At 39.8% G+C, this 18719-nt stretch overlaps 1 protein-coding gene across 3 annotated transcripts; it reads right to left on the bottom strand.

Annotated features, from left to right (window-relative positions):
* Nucleotides 1-401: 401 nt before the first annotated feature.
* Nucleotides 402-17392, bottom strand: SPATA2 (spermatogenesis associated 2). 3 transcript variants are annotated; one of them, XM_067554261.1, is made up of 3 exons: nucleotides 17360-17392; nucleotides 8534-8961; nucleotides 402-4335 (listed from the first exon to the last, which is right to left on the bottom strand). In XM_067554261.1, exons 2-3 carry the CDS (start codon nucleotides 8849-8851, stop codon nucleotides 3082-3084), a joined length of 1572 nt encoding a protein of 523 aa, XP_067410362.1. In that variant the 5' UTR covers nucleotides 8852-8961; nucleotides 17360-17392; the 3' UTR covers nucleotides 402-3081. The 3 variants fall into 3 exon arrangements, with proteins under 3 accessions (XP_067410362.1, XP_067410360.1, XP_067410361.1); XM_067554259.1 differs by lacking the exon at nucleotides 17360-17392 and adding an exon at nucleotides 17090-17307; XM_067554260.1 differs by lacking the exon at nucleotides 17360-17392 and having other exon boundaries at nucleotides 8534-9167.
* Between the last annotated feature and the right edge of the window lie 1327 nt (nucleotides 17393-18719).

The raw sequence follows: 18719 nt of genomic DNA, 5'->3' as shown, positions 1-18719 counted from the left end.
TCTCACACCATACAGAGCAGATATGTGCATCCCATATACTCTTAGTAAGCAATGTGACAATCTCACATTTATGGACCGAGCAAAGTTATGCTGGGTTTTAAGAAAATAAACTTTTTAAAGAGTCTACATTTGAGAAACGCTCTGAATTTTATTCAATGAGAAATATTCTGAACTTGAGGCTCCTGGCTGACATGCGCTTACACACTTGGCACACAAGATTACCTATTTGAGCACTGACTAATTACGTGTGTATGAGAGACATCTAAATACACTCAACTTTCCCCTCCCACCCTCCATAAAGACACGGGTCTTTAAGAGAAGGCTCCTTTGTTTTTAAATTCCTCCAAAATGTAAGTTCAGATGTTTTAATAGAAATCAGATGCAAAACACCTGCATTTTAAGTTAGCATATATTTTACTGTCTCAATCACAGCAACTTTATACAGTAAGCTACACAAAAAATAGAGCATGTATCACTTGCAATTCAACACAATTTTGTACTACAGTATTCAATGACAGATATATACACAGGACTTTTCCTTTTTAAAACAAATATAGTAGTCCCTGCTATGTTCACTGTATAAGTTACGTGGCATCACAGTTTTAGTTAATTACTGCAGTGAAAGTAACAATATGGAAGTTGAACTAGAAGATAAAGATACATTGTATAGCAGCCAAATCAGGCATGACAGGTCAGAAAGATGAACAGAAAAAATAACTACCAAAATGAGAGCCACTCAGACTGTATTTTAGTAGCAAAACTGTTTTAAATTCTGCATTATATACATACTGTATCTACATGTGTTCTATATATATATATTTATAAAAAAGCCATTAATATTTTGAAAATCTTAACATCATTCATTTAAGTAATACTGACCCAACCCCAATGGTTCCCAAACTGAGGGTCCCAAGCCTAAATAGGTTTGTGCCATCCGCAGATAGGATCACATTTTGCTCCATTCAACATGACCTTGCATATACAGTGAGGGCAAGGTCACAATGCATGGAGGACGCCATGTTGTTCTACAAAAGAGCGTTCTCCATGCTGTCTGGAGTCCTGGCAGGAAATAATTCATTAAAACGGGGTCATGCCAACAAAAAGTTTCGGAACCCCTTCCGTAGCCTTCAGAATCAGCAAGATAATACCTGCTTCTAACATTTTCAGGTGAAGTCACTTGATTTGTCTTCTGATAGAAAGTAAATGGCATGTGATTAGCTTTCTTAATGCAAGCCACAGAATAGCCTGCTGTTCTCAGCCTTCTAAAAAATCAGATTTCACTTTTTCCTTTGTACATCTGACACCCTTATGGCTAAAATATTTTAGTAAATTTGCAGTATTAACCTATTTAATTCCCCTCCACCCAAAACAGTAAGAAAAATTTGGTGACCAATCAATCATACATGTTTTTCCACACAGTCAATGGACATTCAATTTGAAAAAACCTTAGAATCAAACTGGTCACTAAAGTGTTATTTTAGTGCAAAGTAGACTATTTAATTTACACTTTAGATTTCTTTAGCTATTTTAAATGTTTTGATTCCAATATGCAGATTAAGTTCCCTAATATTTTGGTCTTCACTAGTCTGAATGTAGAAGAAAAAATTAAAAAGGGGCTCTTGCAGATTTTCTTTTCCCATAAGACTAGACTGTCCATAAAAGGTGTAGTTTAATTTATTACATGGTCTGTGAACCAAACTGTACAGCACCTAGCACAATGGAATCCTGGTCTATGACTAGGGCTCCCAGGCACAATAGTCATACAAATAAATAATAAGTGCTACTGCCTGATTCACGACCACAACCGATGGATTTACTCCAATGGGAGTCACAGAAGCTTTGTGAATTTTAATCAGATCACTGCCTTACATGCTGAGCGATGCTATAGACTTTGTAATAGATTTAAATGCAGGTGTATCGTCTATGCACACATCGTTCCCATAAGCATAAGGGAAGAAAATGTGCACTTTGGCTCAAAATCCTGCAGTCCTTACTCAGGTAAGCCTCCAATTAATTTAGCGGCGGTCTCTCCTGAGTGAGAACTTTGGGTTCTTTAAAGAAAGAAGTAAGGACCCAATATCAGTCTGCCACAGTGACTGTAGTAAACCATAAAATACAGTACAAGTAAAAAAACAAAGGGAAGTAATCTGAACAAATAATCCAGAGAGGCTTCATAGTTACATAATGATTTTACCACTTTTAGAACTCAATATACTGAATATATTTATTAAAAAATAAACTGTTTCCAAATCACCTATATACAGTACAAAGAATGGGATTTAATACATGTGCAACAGAAGGTGGATAAAATCAGTACTCATCTGGAAAGACAACACTCCAGGCATAATTTAAGTGACGTATACAGATTCACCTTTTAAAAATACCACACAGTAAAAAACAGTAGGATGGTATTGGCAACACTAGAAAATAAAGCAAGAACTCTCTTCAAATTCAGATTGTATAAGCTTGAGATAAACATCTTGGGGGATGGAAGGGAGAAGGAAGAAACATGAAGACATGAAGAAGAGATATCCTGGTGTTTACATTTCAGAGTTCAGGAAATGCAGCCAAACGCTTCAAAAATTAGTCCCTTTTGGCAACCAAGCAATTTGCAAATATTTCCTGCAAGTATTTTAAAGTTACTCTATCAAAACAGACAGTGATTTCACAATACATTGAAAATGCTGCTTTTAATTTCTTGATTTTATACCCTTATGTAGTTTTGTTTCAGTGAGGCAATAACTTCAATGTAACAACAAAGGTTTGGTGTCACTTAAAGTGCAACAGCTGCCAAGTGTTAAAGGAAAATGTGCTCTTCTCTCCTATCTAAATTGAAAAGCAGTTATCAGATAAGAGACACCTAAATGGTAGCAGCATGAACTCTAATGTATATGCAGCATTTGTGAAGCCACTAAAACTGAAACTGGCACCTAATCATTGAAATGTATTTCCAAATACTAGACACAACTGTTTTATATTTATATATAAAGAGGTCAATATCATATTTGTTACCAGTGAACTCAAAAAATTCCATGTGTTTTTAGCCCTTGTTTCTCCCCTCTCAAACACAGAATTTCAAGTCTATCTATAAACAAGATGGGACAGCTGGGTTGATTTATAGTTTAATTGATTGTTAGGCATGAATCTATGTAGCTCACTCTTTCTACAGCAGGGATCATAATAGTAAGCATTGAGGCAAGCATCACATGAGATTTTTGAACAGAATGTGCATGTGTTTGCAGCTCCAGATCGGTTACAGAAGCCACAGCGCAGGGAGCCTGAAGGCTTGGATTTTGAACTGAATTGAGCTGCTCTTTCTTGATTCTGAGTCTGTAATGCATACTGAGATTTCTCTCTCAAAGCAGATCCAGGAGACAAGCCATCATTTAGAACAGTTTTGATTGAATAACTGCTCTGTTTCACTGCTGGATATTCCTGCCTACAGATGAGCAGATTGGCACACTTCTGGCAAACAGAAGTGCCACAAGATATGCCACAATTTTGGCACTTAAGGGAAGTTGTCTCTTTGGCTAGATGAGTACGTTTGTGGTAAACGGAATTGGCATCATTTCTTATTAGCCATACATCAGGTTTACTAGCTTCTTGTCTTTTAAAATTTAATATACTTCTAGAATCAGGATCAGTATATAAGTCTAAGTCTTCTTGAGCAGAAAAATAAGAGTTGTAGGGGACATTTGTTCTTAACATGCCATTGGGATGGGATGAAATTGGCAGAAATTCATCTGAACACCCATGTGGAGAGCTTGACATAGTAAGAAGAGATGGTGATGGACGTATTATTTCATCTTTAATATCATCTTCTGTATCAACCAACATTGGTTCTTTTCTGAGACTCCATGAAGTCATCAATGGTGGTTTCTTGTTTTCCCAGTAGCTGTCATAGGTGTCCACGGATTTAGAAGGCTTGCTTACTTTTGGCTTGAAGTAATCTTTAGAGGCTCTTTCGCTAGCAGATTTCTGAAGAACCATGCGTGCCATGGAAGTGTTCAAGTTTTCTTTGCATTCTGTGCGCCGTTTCATGGCTTCTGAGCAGCCTCTAACATCTTCATTGCTATTTTTTCGCTCATTTACAACATCAAGCTCCGAATAACCTTTATCCTTCACTTGCAAGTGAATTTCAAGCAGTTGTTCACACTCTACTTTTGCCAAAAAGAGTTCAAATGAAACCATTTTCACCTGGATGGCATCAACCAGCTCTTTAAGCTTATACATGGTTCCCAGTTCTTGGACATACCCCATGTAGTTCAGAATCTGTCTTATATCCTCCTCAAGTACTGTGGACTTTACATAATAAACAAAAGGTCCCGTGTAGGTCTGGAAGGGGAAAAATAATGGAAAGTTAGGTTATAAGCTCAGTGGTGGATGCTCAGACACTACATCGATGGGTACAATACAGGTACCTTGTTAGTCCTATCTAATCAATCTATGACCATCAAAGACCACATGTACTCCATGAAAAGTTGAACCCAAATTCTGCAGCACTTCAGTTTTGCAGACTGAAAATTCAGCACCAGCTTCAGGTAAATCCAAAAAAGGAAGGTTTTGCTTAAATTTGAAGATAATATGATCAGCACAGAATCTTTCTGTTATTAAATTCTGTTTATTTTACACTTCCCCTATGTATTCTGGCAATGGAGGTTTCAGAAGAGGGTAGGGGACAGCTAAATAGTTAGGCATCTGGGTAACTGGCCATATTGGGAACATGGGATTAGGAAATCAAATGGATGTTTCTGCTAAAGTAGTCAGTGAAATAGTTAATGTTGACATTTAAATCTTTTCCAGTTTCAGAGTTAAATATACTGAAATGAATGGTGTTAGTTCAAATTTCAGCAAATATTTCAGGATGTTTGCAGACTCAAGAGGAGAGTGCTGCATTGGCTTATGCTGTTCACATTTCAAAGGTTTTCTTCACAGTCATAAGTGCTTGAAGCATTTTAAAATGACAGTTCATGTTTGGAGCACAACTCTGCAGGAAGGGATGGATTTTGTAGCAAATGAAATTTTGCAGCAATGAAATCTTGACAATAATCTATGCTTCAGCAGCCCTATTGTAATTGACATAACATTTATTACCTGCATTTGCAAAGTGCTTCAGATGAAAGGTGCTTCACATGCTAATAATTATTAAGGACAGAAAGTCCTTCAAGAACAGGGAAAGAAGTTAGACTTGTATTTTTAAAATGACACACACACGTGTGTGTTGTAGGCCAATTTTCACACAGGCCTATTAGTTACACTCTCCCTTTCCTAAAAATCAAAGGCTAGGAGATTCCCCAACCTCAGAAACTCAGTGAGCACTTGCTCACTGATTCAGGTAGAAAAACACAGCAGCCAAATGAATCATTTGCAATTTTGTGGAACACTGTCCCAAACTTTTTTTTATTTTTGGGAGCCAACTGACCTTTCTTCTGAGCTGCTTAGCTTAATGCAAATATCTGGCCAGGGATAATCACAGCACTTTAAAGCAGAGAGGTCACTCAAATCAATTTGCATAACATGCTTAAACAGTTTCTCATTCAGATGACTACATGCCAAAAAGCTAATGAAGACATAAGAATGGCCATTCTGGGTCAGACCAATAGTCCATCTAGCCTAGTATCCTGTCTTCCAATAGTGGCCAATGCCAGATGCTTCACAGGGAATGAATAGAACAGGTAATCGTTAAGTGATTCATCCCATCAGCCATTCCTAGCCTCTGGCAAACAGCAATCCCTGCCTATCCTGGCTAATAGCCATTGATGTACCTATCTTCCATGAACTCATCTAGTTCTTTTTGGAACCCCATTGTAGTCTTGGCCTTCACAACATCCTCTGACAAGGAGTTCCACAGATTGACTGTGCGCTGTATGAAGAAATACTTTTTTGTTCATTTTAAACCTGCTGCCTATTAATTTCATTTGGTGACCCCTAGTTCTTATGTTATGAGGAGTAAATAACACTTCCTTATTTACTTTCTCCACACCAGTCATGATTTTATAGACCTCTATCATATCTCCCCCTTAGTTGTTTCTTCTCCAAGCTGAAAAGTCCCATTCTTATTAATCTCTCATCTGGAAGCTTTTCCATACCCCTAATAATTTTTGTTGCCCTTTTCTGTACCTTTTCCAATTCCAGTACATCTTTTCTGAGATGGGGTGACCAGATCTGCATGCAGTATTCAAGATGTGGGCATACCATGGATTTATAAAGAGGCAATATGATATTTCCTGTCTTATTCTCTATCCCTTTCCTAGTGAGTCCCAATATTCTGTTAGCTTTTTTGACAGCCGCTGCACATTGAGTGGATGTTTTCAGAGCACTATCCACAATGACTCCAAGATCTTTCTTGAGTGGTAACAGCTAATTTAGACTCCACCATTTTATATGTATAGGTGGGATTATGTTTTCCAATGTGCATTACTTTTCATTTATCAATATTGAATTTAATCTGCCATGTTGTTGCCCAGTCACCCAGTTTTCTGAGATCCCTTTGTAACTCTTCGCAGTCTGCTTTAGACTTAACTATCTTGAGTAGTTTTGTATCAATTGCAAATTTCACCACCTCACTGTTTACCCATTTTTCCAGATCATTTATGAATATGTTGAACAGTACTGGTTCCTGTACAGACCACTGGGGGACACCACTATTAACCTCTCTCCATTATGAAAACTGACCATTTATTCCTACCTTTTGTTTCCAACCTTTTCCTACCAGTTAATGATATAGGAGACAACCTTCCCTCGTATCCCATGACTGCTTACTTTGCTTAAGAGCCTTTGATGAGAGACCTTGTCAAAGGCTTTCTGAAAATCTAAGTACACTATATCCACTGGATCAACCTTATCCACGATCTTGTGACCCCCCTCAAAGAATTCTAGTAGATTGGTGAGGCATAATTTCCCTTTACAAAAGCTATGTTGACTCTTCCCCAACAAATCATATTAATCTATGTGTCTGATAATTCTGTTCTTTACTATAGTTTCAACCAATCTGCCTGGTACTGAAGCTAGGTTTACCAATCTGTAATTGCCAGGATTGGCTTTAGAGCCTTTTCTAAAAATTGGCATCACATTAGCCATACTAGCTCTTTTTAAAAACAAAAAACATCTGAAATACTGAGTTCAGCTTCAGCAGTGGTTTAAATATTCAGTCTGACCAAAGCAAAACTAACAGCTTTCAGTATTATTGACAAAATTGATTCTAAAGAAGATGATGATTTAAAGTGTTATATTTGGGAGGTAAATTCTACATTTTCTTAAACCTTAGACATGTTTTATATGAGAAGAATCTACAGTTTAAAAAAAAAAAAAAGGCTTATGAAGGATTAGGAAACATATGGATCCCTAGGAAATATCTCTTGTGATGCAATGTAGCTGAGATGTTCACGCTGACTGGACTTCAGAACTTCTCCTGGGTCACAAGTAGAAGTAATTTGGTTCTCTCAACTTGTACATAGTGGTAAAAAGAACCACAATACATGACCAAAGTCAACATCATTAGCATCCCAAGAGATGCCATAGACTGGAATAGTCAAGATCTTACCTGTCAAGACTTAAGTTCAATGAGGAATTAGATCTATAGGGAGTTCTACTAGTCTGGAATAGCTCCACCACCCCCATGAGAAGTAATGGAAATGACAGATTGCAGAGTGCATTTTTTAAAAAACCCTTTGTAAGCCTATATTTGCAGTGTTTTCATGTAACTAAGTTTAAAAACAATTCTGTCTGGATTTAAAATTTCACCTTCAGTGTTCTCAACTCAAACACTGTAGCTTTGAATTAATATAAATGAGAACCCAAAGACAAAACAGACTCAAAACTGGAAGCAGAAGAGAATCTAATGAGTCTGCTTCCATAGTCTAAGCTGAGCTACATGCAAGTATTAAACAAATAATATAGATGATAAGTACATTAGGCTTTTAAAATATTATCAATCTCAAACAAAGACCCTGACATAAGTAAGGAATTTGAAGGACATTAAAATCAAGGCTCCATGTGATTAGGAGTGAAGAAAAATGTTCTTAAAGCAAAATAAAGAAGTTTGCTTGCCAGTGTAAAATGAGCTGAGATTCCCAATCCAGTTCCTTGTGAACAAGCATCCGCTTCACAAAACAGTGCACATTGCAATTAATGCTAAATTAATCACAGTTCTGACAGAAAGGGTGGATATTGAGTGAACTTTTAAGTCAAATACCCATTTACCCAGAGGTCTTCCCTTGCCATCAAGATCAGGGTAAAACAGTAGGACAGTGTGGGGGAAGCTTGCATTGATTCTGCCTGTATTGTACCTGTTTTATGGATACAAAGAGGACTTCATACTCCAGGACTGTCCATGTGTCACCTTTCACCAATGCAAAAAATACTTAGGAATAAAGTTAGATGAAACTAAGGTGTCTATTTACCAATTCATGAATATGCATCATATGCTTTTTTCCTTGCGGGGGGAAGGGAAGAGAAATAGAGCCCTAAAATTTTGCAAAAAGTGTACAAGCCATTATTATAATGTATTATCACCATATGTGAGACTTCTTACCTTTATACTTTTGAATTCCTTCTTCCAAGGGTAAAGAAAGAGATTAATTCCAACTATCTCCAGCATAGTGAATGCACTATGAAGAGAACGTAAATTTGAGGATTTCAGGGATCTTAGGGAATTTTCTGCCATCTCATAAAATTTAATCAACCGGAATCTATAAAAGGGATCAATCTTGGGAAGGCAAAGCAAGGCTGATGCTGCCACTCGCAGGTATTCATCATTAACAGGGTGTTGTTTGTTGTCAGAAGCATTCAATTTGGATTCATGGAACTGTACATACTTCCTAAATAAATCGTCTTTATATTTTGTATCCATTGAAATAGGACTCTGGCTCACTCGTGGGTGGCTACCATGTCTCTTTCATGGTTATTCTGCAACAGGCTGATTACTGGGCATTTTACAAGTTTTCAGTAATCGTGATTCTTCTGGAATAAAAAGAAAAAACAAAAACAAATCATTACAGCTGTACTACTCCAGCATGCCTATAATTTCCACATACCCACAAGAGCCTATGAAAGTGTGCATAGAGCAGTGGATCCCAGTCACAACCTCTTCAGGCTTCTGTAACCATGTAATGAGTGAACCGGTCTTTTGGTGCCCCATGAAGGGACCTTCACAGGCATTATACACTCCTCACCAATTGCCTCCTAGAATAAAGCCGATACAGAGACCAGATATAGGCATTTGGGAATTAAAAACCCCATCAATTTCCACAAGTCCCATCTGGCTCTCTGATCCAAGGGAGCCCTAGCACCAAGGAAATTGGGTGCACGTGAGCCTAAAGAGAGCAGAGATGCTTTTTGGATCCCTAGGAATAGAATGGTTTGATGAGTAAGTGAGGGCATGGTGCCATGAAAACGTAAGTGAAATGTTATATTGTTCTGGGGCCTAATGACGTAAGTGGCATGAAGAGAACGATAGCCAGTGACTTTACTATTCTGTTTGTTTTCTCCAGAAAATAAAATACATATAATAAACTGCTCAGAAAGGGTTCTTTCTACTTAACTCAGGACTTCTGCTGTGATTCTCTCCAACTGCATGGACTGGACAGCCCAGCACTCTAGCCTTTCTATCCATACCTTATCTATGAACCTTATCTATGAGCCGTTGTGTGCTAATACCCTATCCAGCTGTGCATAGCCTAACTTGCCAAGGAGCTGGGGCTGCTCTCCACCCATCTCAACTATGGAAGAGTGCACATACAACTGAATAGGTGGCAGTGGGCAGGGCAGCGAGTGGCACAGCCAAGGTTTTACCCTGAAACTGGCAATTACATTAAAAGGTTTGGACCCCTTCTTCAAACAGCTAGTCCTTCCTGCTTGGACCCATTTTGCTGGTATTGTACCAAACCTTCATTACTTATGGTTTTTATAAGTGTTCTGATATTTGTGTTTCTACTTTAATAACTTGATGTCTCCTGCATAGACAAGACCTTTACACTAGCTTCCACATGCTACCGAAGCAGAGATGTATTTGTATGGCCCTGATGTCATCCAGATTCTACAGAATACAACCTCTAATTTTTAAATAAAGTACACCTCTAGTCCTGATGGTTGCAGGATGGATAAAAATCAATCATTTTTTTTTAAATCGGATGTTTTTTAATTTAAATCAGATTTTTAAAAAAAAATCAATACTTAAATCATCAATACTAAACGTTTCTCTCATTTAAAAAATAACAGTTACAATTAAATCTCATCACAAACATGCTAAACCTACACTTACAGTCTCATAAAAATGAATTAATGGTTCGTGTCTGTCCAGCTGAACTACCAGCTCTTGCTTCTTGAAAGTTCTGGGCTTTCAGTTTCTGTTTCTCAGTGAACTAAAGTCACATGTGCAAAGAAAGATACAGGCTTGATAGGACTGTTGTTGTTCTGTGCTTATGTGGAGGTGGAGCTGGGCCAAGCAAGGCAGAGGAGTTTCTTAAGACATTGTCTTAAAGACAGAGAGACAAAGGATGAAGGCAGAATAGAAAGGAACAGTGGAGTAGACTGGAAAGAAAAAGGGAAAATATTATTCCGTACACACACAGCTTCCTCTATTCCCCCACACTTTTGCAACAAAAAAACTGTCATGGCTTCTGGGTGTAAAAGAGACCCTATCTGGGAATACTTTGAAAAAATTCCTTCCCTGGGTAAAAAAGGAAAACATGTCAAGTGTAAGCAGTGCAAGAAGGAGATGCAGGGCCTAGTTGAAAGAATGAAACATCATAATGAAAACTGCTTATTGGGAGAAAATTATGTGGATGAAGATGTGGATATGTCTGAAGAACAATGTGGATCAACTCTTTAGTAACTTAAATTCACTTTGCAATGCATTATTCTTCAAGACTCTCTCTATGCCTTTTAGTACAAAAATGTGATTTAACAAGTAAATTCCCAAGCTGTTTGCTATGACAGATGTCGCTAGAAAAAAAAGTTTAGTTTAGCTAATCCTTATGGCTTGTTTAATTAACTAGGTTTAGAATCTATCACCCAAGTATATGGTACAGAAAGCTGCAGTAAGAGAAATCTAGAGTTGCTAGTTGCCACTGGGTGTCATTTTCTTATTTTATATTACATAATACATGCCCTTTATTTTGGAACATCATGGCCACAAACCATAATGGAGATGCCATAAGTCTATTCCCTATTTTACTTCAACATAACTCAACTTTCCCAAGGGAACCCCATCCTATACTTGTTTTCTCAAAAAAACAGAAGTGCCAGTGAGTTCTATGGGGCTTACTCCAGAATTAAGTGCACTCTAAGTGCAGTCAGTCTTAGCTTTTTGGTAATTTGCAATCGGATCTGCATCCTTGCTGAAAAAAATGTAAATGATTAACTGAATAATAGAGTGAGAAGAACTGAGGAGAACGACTATTCAAAATCATTTTTGAATTTTGTTTCAGGATTCCATTTAAGCATAAGAGACTTTGACTATGACTGTCTATCTGCAACAACTTCAGAGTCATCCGTGGGTACTTTTAGCAGCAGTGCTGCAACTAAACATGTTTCAGACAACAAAATATCAGTGGGAAGCAAAAGATGTCAATCATCCAGTAAAACCACCGCCATGGATGGGTTTGTAGTAAGGACCAGCAAATACCAACAAGACACCAGAGATGAAAAGATTGCTTGGTTCATTTATGCCACAAATTCTCCTTTTCGCATTGTTAACAATAAACACTTCATTGACATGGCTGAGTCCTTACGACCAGGCTGCATTCCACCTGGTAGAGCAGACACTGGTGGAAGGTTGCTAGATACAGTGTATGAGAAGGAACTTGAACAGTGTGCAAGAAATACTGAGGAGAAATTTGCCAGTTTACGCCTTGATGGGTGGAGCAATGTACACAATGACCCAGTAATATGTGCCTGTGTGACAACAGAAGACGAGGTTGCATATCTTTCAGAAACAACAGATACATCAGGAAATGCCCACACAACAGAATATTTAAAAGAAGTGGCAGTGAAAGCTGTAATCAACTGTGAACAAAAATTCAACTGTCACATGCACAGTTTTGTCACAGACAATGCTGCAAACATGGCAAAGATGAGAAGATACTTAGAAGAAGAAACAGAAGGATGCTCCTTAATAACATATGACTTGTAGTGCCCATTTAATACATCTTTTAGCCAAAGACTTAAGTACGTCTTCTCTAGGAAAAAAAGAAAATGTTGTTGAAGTCGCAAAATACTTCCGTAACAACCATTTTGCTTCAGCTTCACTGAAGAGAGCAGGAGGATCCAAACTAATTCTCCCTCAAGATGTTCGATGGAATTCTTTGGTTGATTGTTTTGAACAATTTATTAAGAACTGGCCTATTCTCATAAAACTTTGTGAAGAAAACCGTGATAAAATAGATGGAAGTATCTCATCCAAAGTATCTAACATTGGATTAAAGAGGAATGTAGAGGATATGTTCAGTATACTGAAGCCTATATCCATAGCCTTAAACAAACTTCAGAGAAATTGTTGCTGCATTGCTGATGCTGTTGAAATTTGGAAGGCACTTCAAGAGACATTGAAGAAAAATACCTCACCAGAAAGTTAAACTGCAGACAATAAAGACGCAAATGGATCAAGCACTAACTCCACCTCATTTTCTTGCGAACATTCTCAATCCGATATAAAGGTAGATGACGAACTTCTGAAGATGATGCTGCTGCCATGGCATGGGCATCTCAAAATCACACCTCAGTTATGCCAGTCATAATAAATTTCAGGGCTGGAGTGGAACCATTTAAACAGTACACTTACTGATGGCAAAGTCACTCTCCTGAATTGGTGGAAATCATTAACCGGGCACCTTGAAACAGAGTTCCTTCAGTTGCTAAGCCAACTTTTCACAGCAGTAGCTTCCTCTGCAGGCACAGAGAGAATATTTTCATCATTTGATATTATTCACTCAAAGCTAAGAAATTGACTGGGAATTGAAAAAGCAAGAAAACTCATTTCTGTTAGTCTATGAATAAAAATGACAGCAGGAGTGGGGAAGATGAGAGCTAGTTGTAGAAGTTTTAAGTATAGCGTACGTTTAGTGTTGTGATGACTTGTCTGAGTTAATAAAATTTGAAAATTAAAAAAAAAAAGAAGTTTAAGGACAGCCATCAGCCGGCAATTCAGGAGACTGCTGCAATTGCAAATGTGAAACATTTATGTAACATTTAAAATTTAGTTTAATAAAATATAAGTGCCATTGTGTTTGTGTGTGTGATTTAGTTCTTACCATTCCTAATGTACTGCTGCTGCATCTGCAGCTTGACACAGGTAATGAGTATTATGTACTATTTCCTAAATAAATAAAAATCAAGTTATCTAAAAAATTACACACAGTATACCCTCCTAGATGTGGTAAAATGCTGTACTGAATTGTAAATTAACATGTTTTAGTGATCAGATTAGCACCATTATTTAAGAAATATGTGAAGAAGTATCAGAGGGAAACTTGATTTAAATCAATGATTTTCGCTTGGTGATTTAAATCAATCCACCCTGGATGGTTGTGAAGACAACCTCCTCACTGAGAGTCAAGGGTAAGTCAATGGAGTGTTGTTGTCTTTCTGACTCTGCAGTCAGCCTGAAACAATGACTCAAAAGTATCAACTTGCCAACCTACATTAATCCCATGTAAATGTCATCAGTAATTATTAAATTGCCGATGATTTTAGCAGATGGGAATAAAGCCTATGGAAGAGAATTGTTGCTGAACAGAAAATGAATCTGGAAGAAGTTAGGGAAGAAGAACAGAAACAAAAAAACAAACAAAAAAAAAAAGAGGATGAAGAAAGAGAAACAAAGGGCAGAAACTGCAGTGGTTCCAAATGTAAGCTTATTCTTTCACTAAGCAGAGCTGAGTACAACAATAAGGAAGTGAACAAACAACAAGCTTTGTGCAAACTTCCCTCAGTGGGAGCTCTGCTGTGAATTATAGGGAATATTGGGTCCTAAATGCATACCTTAGCCCAAGGATCATAAATAAAAATGCAATTCAGTCTTCTCCACAGGATGAGTTTACTGTCCCTTCTCTAAAGTTATTTCTTTATTTGTATAAAACAGAGCTGGACAAAAGCAGCATAATGCCATTACTCAACAAAACACAATTAAATAATTAGGCTGTGGAAAAGAGATCTGATTAGAAACAAACATTTGGGACTTTCAAACCTGATTGGATAATAGATTACTTAAAACCGAGAACAATCCTACACTAGAAAGGAGCTGGATTAGATATCCTAAACTTCCATCTCTATTTTTAATAATTGTATTACACAGTAGCTTTGTTACATGAATGGGACATTAAGATTAGGAAGTCCGATAAAGCGAAGTAAGTCCTTCGTAAAGATCTTGATGACTGTGAATGTCACAGTCATCATCAGCTCCAATTACAACTTGCCATTTGTGGACATGCCAGGGTTCACCAGCTTGTGACTACAAATCAAAATAGGAAACAAACTAAGATAGAAGCCAACAACTTTCAAGAGGGCTCCTGTTTTGCTGCTCAACATTTGCAGTTTAACTCCCAGAAACATCCTTATCTTGAACAGTTTACTAATCAGCCTGTGGATTCTAACAGGTGTTAGATGGCAACACTTTATTTCTGCCATACATGGACACAGTACTTGATAAACTCAGTACACAAATAGACTTAATTGAATAGCATTGACTTTGCCTGGCTCAGAAGATTAAAGGAACAGGTAAAGGAATATTGAGCCCTTTCCCTGCAAGTCACTCACTGAAAGTTGTAACATCTCATGGCTATTTAGTAACCTACATACAATGAGCAGTGGTCTTAGTCCAGTTTCTAGTGGACATAAAGAGAGCCCTAATATAGCTGTTCCCCTCGTCACTGAAAGTCTCAGGAAAGAAATAAAAAAAATGAATGGGCCATAGAGATTCAGCTACCCTTTCAACCCTAGAAATAATTACTCTAGGGCTGAGGCGAAATACAGTCATAGCAACGTGAGGAAAGCTTACACTTTGCTGCTACTCATGCTGTCACCTTTATGGGGCTGAAACAGAATTTCAGTCTCTACAGGTTTCACCAACACATAAAAAAAGAAGAAGATTGTATTGAGCACAAGAAAATGCTTAGCAACACGAAAATGCTTTCGAATGTGAAGGCATCCTAGATTATGATTAAGCTTATTAAAAGAAACAAGACTAGAAGGAATATTCATGTATAACCCTTTTAACCAAAGCCATCAGTCTGTTTATAAACTGCAGGATTTCAGTTAAAAACAGTTGTCCCAGAAGTACTAAAACTTTCTTCAAATCACAAAACTAAAGAAGCTAGCGGACATACTAAGCCCACTTAAACGACAATAAAGGTGCCACCTTCAGAATTGTGACTACATTAGAAAAAGATGAATTAACATTGCACTGAAATTCAACTGCTTTTCTAAAAGAAACATGACAGCTCTGAAAACCAATCTATAAGGAATTCAAATAATTCTGTCCCGCTGAGAATAAACAAAACCCACACAGTCTTAGATTGGTCTTTAAGTTCAGATTTTACATATACGGTTTCTAAAGCATCTGACAAGAAAAATCCCCTGACCCACAGAAGAAAATTCCCCCTGCTGCTACTTCTGCCACAATTCTTAACTACCCAAATTGGTACCATTCAAAATACTCAAGGGCTTTTTGAATCAGGACTTTATAAGAGGGATTTCTTGACCCAGACAGGAAAAACATAGTTTCCATGTTACATGAAGCTACTCAGCATGAAACACGGCTGAACCATCAAAATGATTTTACCACAAACCCACAGGCATCTCCCATGAAATAGCAATTTGAGATTGAGAGATTCATGCCACAGTATCTCATTTAGCAGGCAGCTTTTATTTTAAAAAACTGACTTCATCTGGACCTATAAAATAAGTTGACCCAGTGTACCCAACGCAATCAGTTTCTGAACCTATAGCTAATGCAGTCAAATCCTGATCTAACCTGGCATCCTTCTCAATCCTTTTTCCATAGTATGCTGTTTGGGAAAAGCCAAGCTCTCCCCCTCTCCTCTCACTTAACCTGTTGCCAGTTCTACATTTCCACAAAGACCATTCTCTTGGAAGATTCTTCCACGGCTAATCATCAGCCATCTTTGATGCTAATTCAACTTCAGAGCCTTCCTGAACCAGGTACAAAATCAGGAAACTTTATTAGAAATCATTGTTGGCCTTCAGTTATCTGCATGGGTTCCCTTCCTCTCTGCTACTTCAGGGTACATTTACCCTGCAAAAAAACAAAACAAAAAAATCCCACAGCATCAAGCCCCAGAGTTTGGGTCAAATGACTCAGACTACAGGGCTAAAGGTAGCAATGCAAATGTTCCCACTCAGTCTGGAGCTCAGGCTCTGCCACCCCCTCTTCCCCAGGAGTTTCAGATCTGAGGGAACATCTATACTGCTATTATTAGCCCCACAGCATGAGCCCCAGTCTCCTGACCAGGCTTTGAGACTAGCTGCTGGATGGGGGTGTAGTCTAGATATATCCTTAGAGCCCTATTAAAAACCTGCTGTGCATGAGATATTCAATGCACGAAGCTTGCCGGTACATACTATGTAGTGGCAGTAGTTTTTTTCATAGATTCCAAGGCCCGAAGGGACCATTAGGGCCATCTAGTCTGACCTCCTACACAACACAGGCCATGCAACTTCCCCCAAATAATCCCACGGGCAGATCTTCGCATCCTCAGAGACCTCTTTTCCCAGCCACCCGGAGGAGGAGGAGGAGGCCCCCAAATACATCACTAGGGGCTGTGGGAGAGCCAGAGATCTCTCAGCCCTCCCGCACCTGTGCTTGGCGGGGCCGTACATGGCTATACAAACCTCGCCCGGCTCGTGAAAGAGAAACCCAGAGCTCACGCCCCGGGGGGGGGGGGGCCGCAGGGGTAGGCACGTGACAGCTGGGCTGGGGGGGGGGGGGCCAACAAGCACCCACGGGGCTGACGGTCAGGAGCCACCCGAGGGACCGCCCGGGGAGGGGCACCCGGGACGGGACCCGTCCCCAGGGTCAGGGTCCTGCTCCCCCCCCCCGGGGCTCTCCCCAGCTGCGGCCGCCCCCACTCACAGCTCACAATGAGGGAAACCGGGTCCCGGTCCCGCTCCCTCGCGCGCCCCCGGGCCGCCGCCGCCGCCCGCCTGCAGGAAGCCGCCCGTGCCCCGGATACAGACCCCTGCCACCCTCCCCCCAGCAGCCGGAAGTGACCCTTGTGTCTGCAAAGCGGGGAGGGAAGCCCAGGGACCCGGAACGACTTTGGCGCATGCGCAGTGCTCTCGCGGGGCAGGCAAACGATAGTATCCTTAGCTCGTAAGGGAGTCCTCCACCCCTCTCCCTTACCCATCCCCCCAGCGGGGCAACTGCATCCCCCTCCCTCCGGCCGAAACGAAACAGTGACAGTCACAACCCGGAAGCAGAGCCGTTTTGAAATGACATAACACCGTTGCATGTAATGTTCTGGTTTGCGCATGCGCAATTTACGCGCCGTACAGCGGGTGTGACGTCATAGAGGGATTCAAAAGGGTTGGAGCCGCGCGCAGCGCGTGCCCTCCGGCCTTGCTTGCTCTGCTGCAGTCCAGTCGCCGTCAAGAAGAGGGTCTCTTGCTCTGGGGGGCTCAGGCTCTCCCTATGGGCCCCCAGGGCTATGGCTACCTGCGTCTAGCAGGGCCTAGGCTCGAAGTGGCCTGCTGAACGAAACTGGACTTTTCCCAGCAGGGCGGCTCCCAGCTGATCGTGCGGACTGGGAAGTACCTGGCCGCTCCCAGCCCAGCTTGTGCTAGAGTCCCAGCTCGTTCAGCTGGAGCCGTGTTTGGGCAGGGTGCAAATGGGATCAGCCTTTGAGGCACTGGCTAAGTGACGGATGAGTTCCTCAGATGCTTTGCAACCAGTGCCTCAAGGTAGGGCAAAACTGCCACCGTACAGAATCCACCCTAAAAAGTAAATGCTGCCTCTGAGCACGGGCCTGGCCACCTGTGGATGATTTAACTCTCAGAAAATGGCCAGGAGTGGAGACAATATTGTGGCTACTTTAAAAGTTTTGACCTGCTTTGGTGGCTGCTGCAATGACGTAAGCTGCACAAAGATCCAGGAGGAGCTTTGGTCAGTCTACTGCTAAAGCTTCCAAAATTGCCAGTGCATTACCTATGCTATCTATTAAAAGAATCCTGGTTCAGGATCCCCTCCCCTCCCCTCCCAAAATCATGAGATTTTAAAATAAGGGGGGGGGGGTGGTATTCTGTTTTTTTGAGCCTTTAATGTTCACTGTCATGTTTTCCACCTTTCTGCAACCATAAGCTAGAAACCTTTTTTAAATGAAAATTAAGATTGTCATGTAATTAGAAAACTCCAGCAGCTGAGGCTTTAGGAAAAACATCAAATATTGTGAGTCTTGTGCTAAAACTGCAAGAGTGGGCAACGTAGCATAGTATATTTCTTGAATAACGAGAGTTCTGTAGCACTTTAAAGACTAACAAATTTAATTTCAATAACAATTTAATTAAATAACAAATTTATATTTCTTGGGACACCCTTAGCTCTCCAGCAGAAGCACTATTAAAAAAAAATTACCTGTGGGTGGCAACAGCATGCTACACTATAGTGGAAGGAAGGGAATCTTAGAGTCACTGGTTTAGTAGTCGTCCTTATACTCTGAACAGGAGGGGATGTTGAATGACCCTGAAAGAGTCAGGACCTTGGTCCT

The sequence above is a fragment of the Emydura macquarii genome, unplaced genomic scaffold (genome assembly GCF_026122565.2).
Source record: "Emydura macquarii macquarii isolate MOO-44397 ecotype Brisbane River unplaced genomic scaffold, CSIRO-AGI_Emac_v2 contig_1483, whole genome shotgun sequence".
In the NCBI taxonomy this organism is placed as follows: domain Eukaryota; kingdom Metazoa; phylum Chordata; order Testudines; family Chelidae; genus Emydura; species Emydura macquarii.
This window is presented reverse-complemented; position numbering and strand designations above follow the sequence as displayed.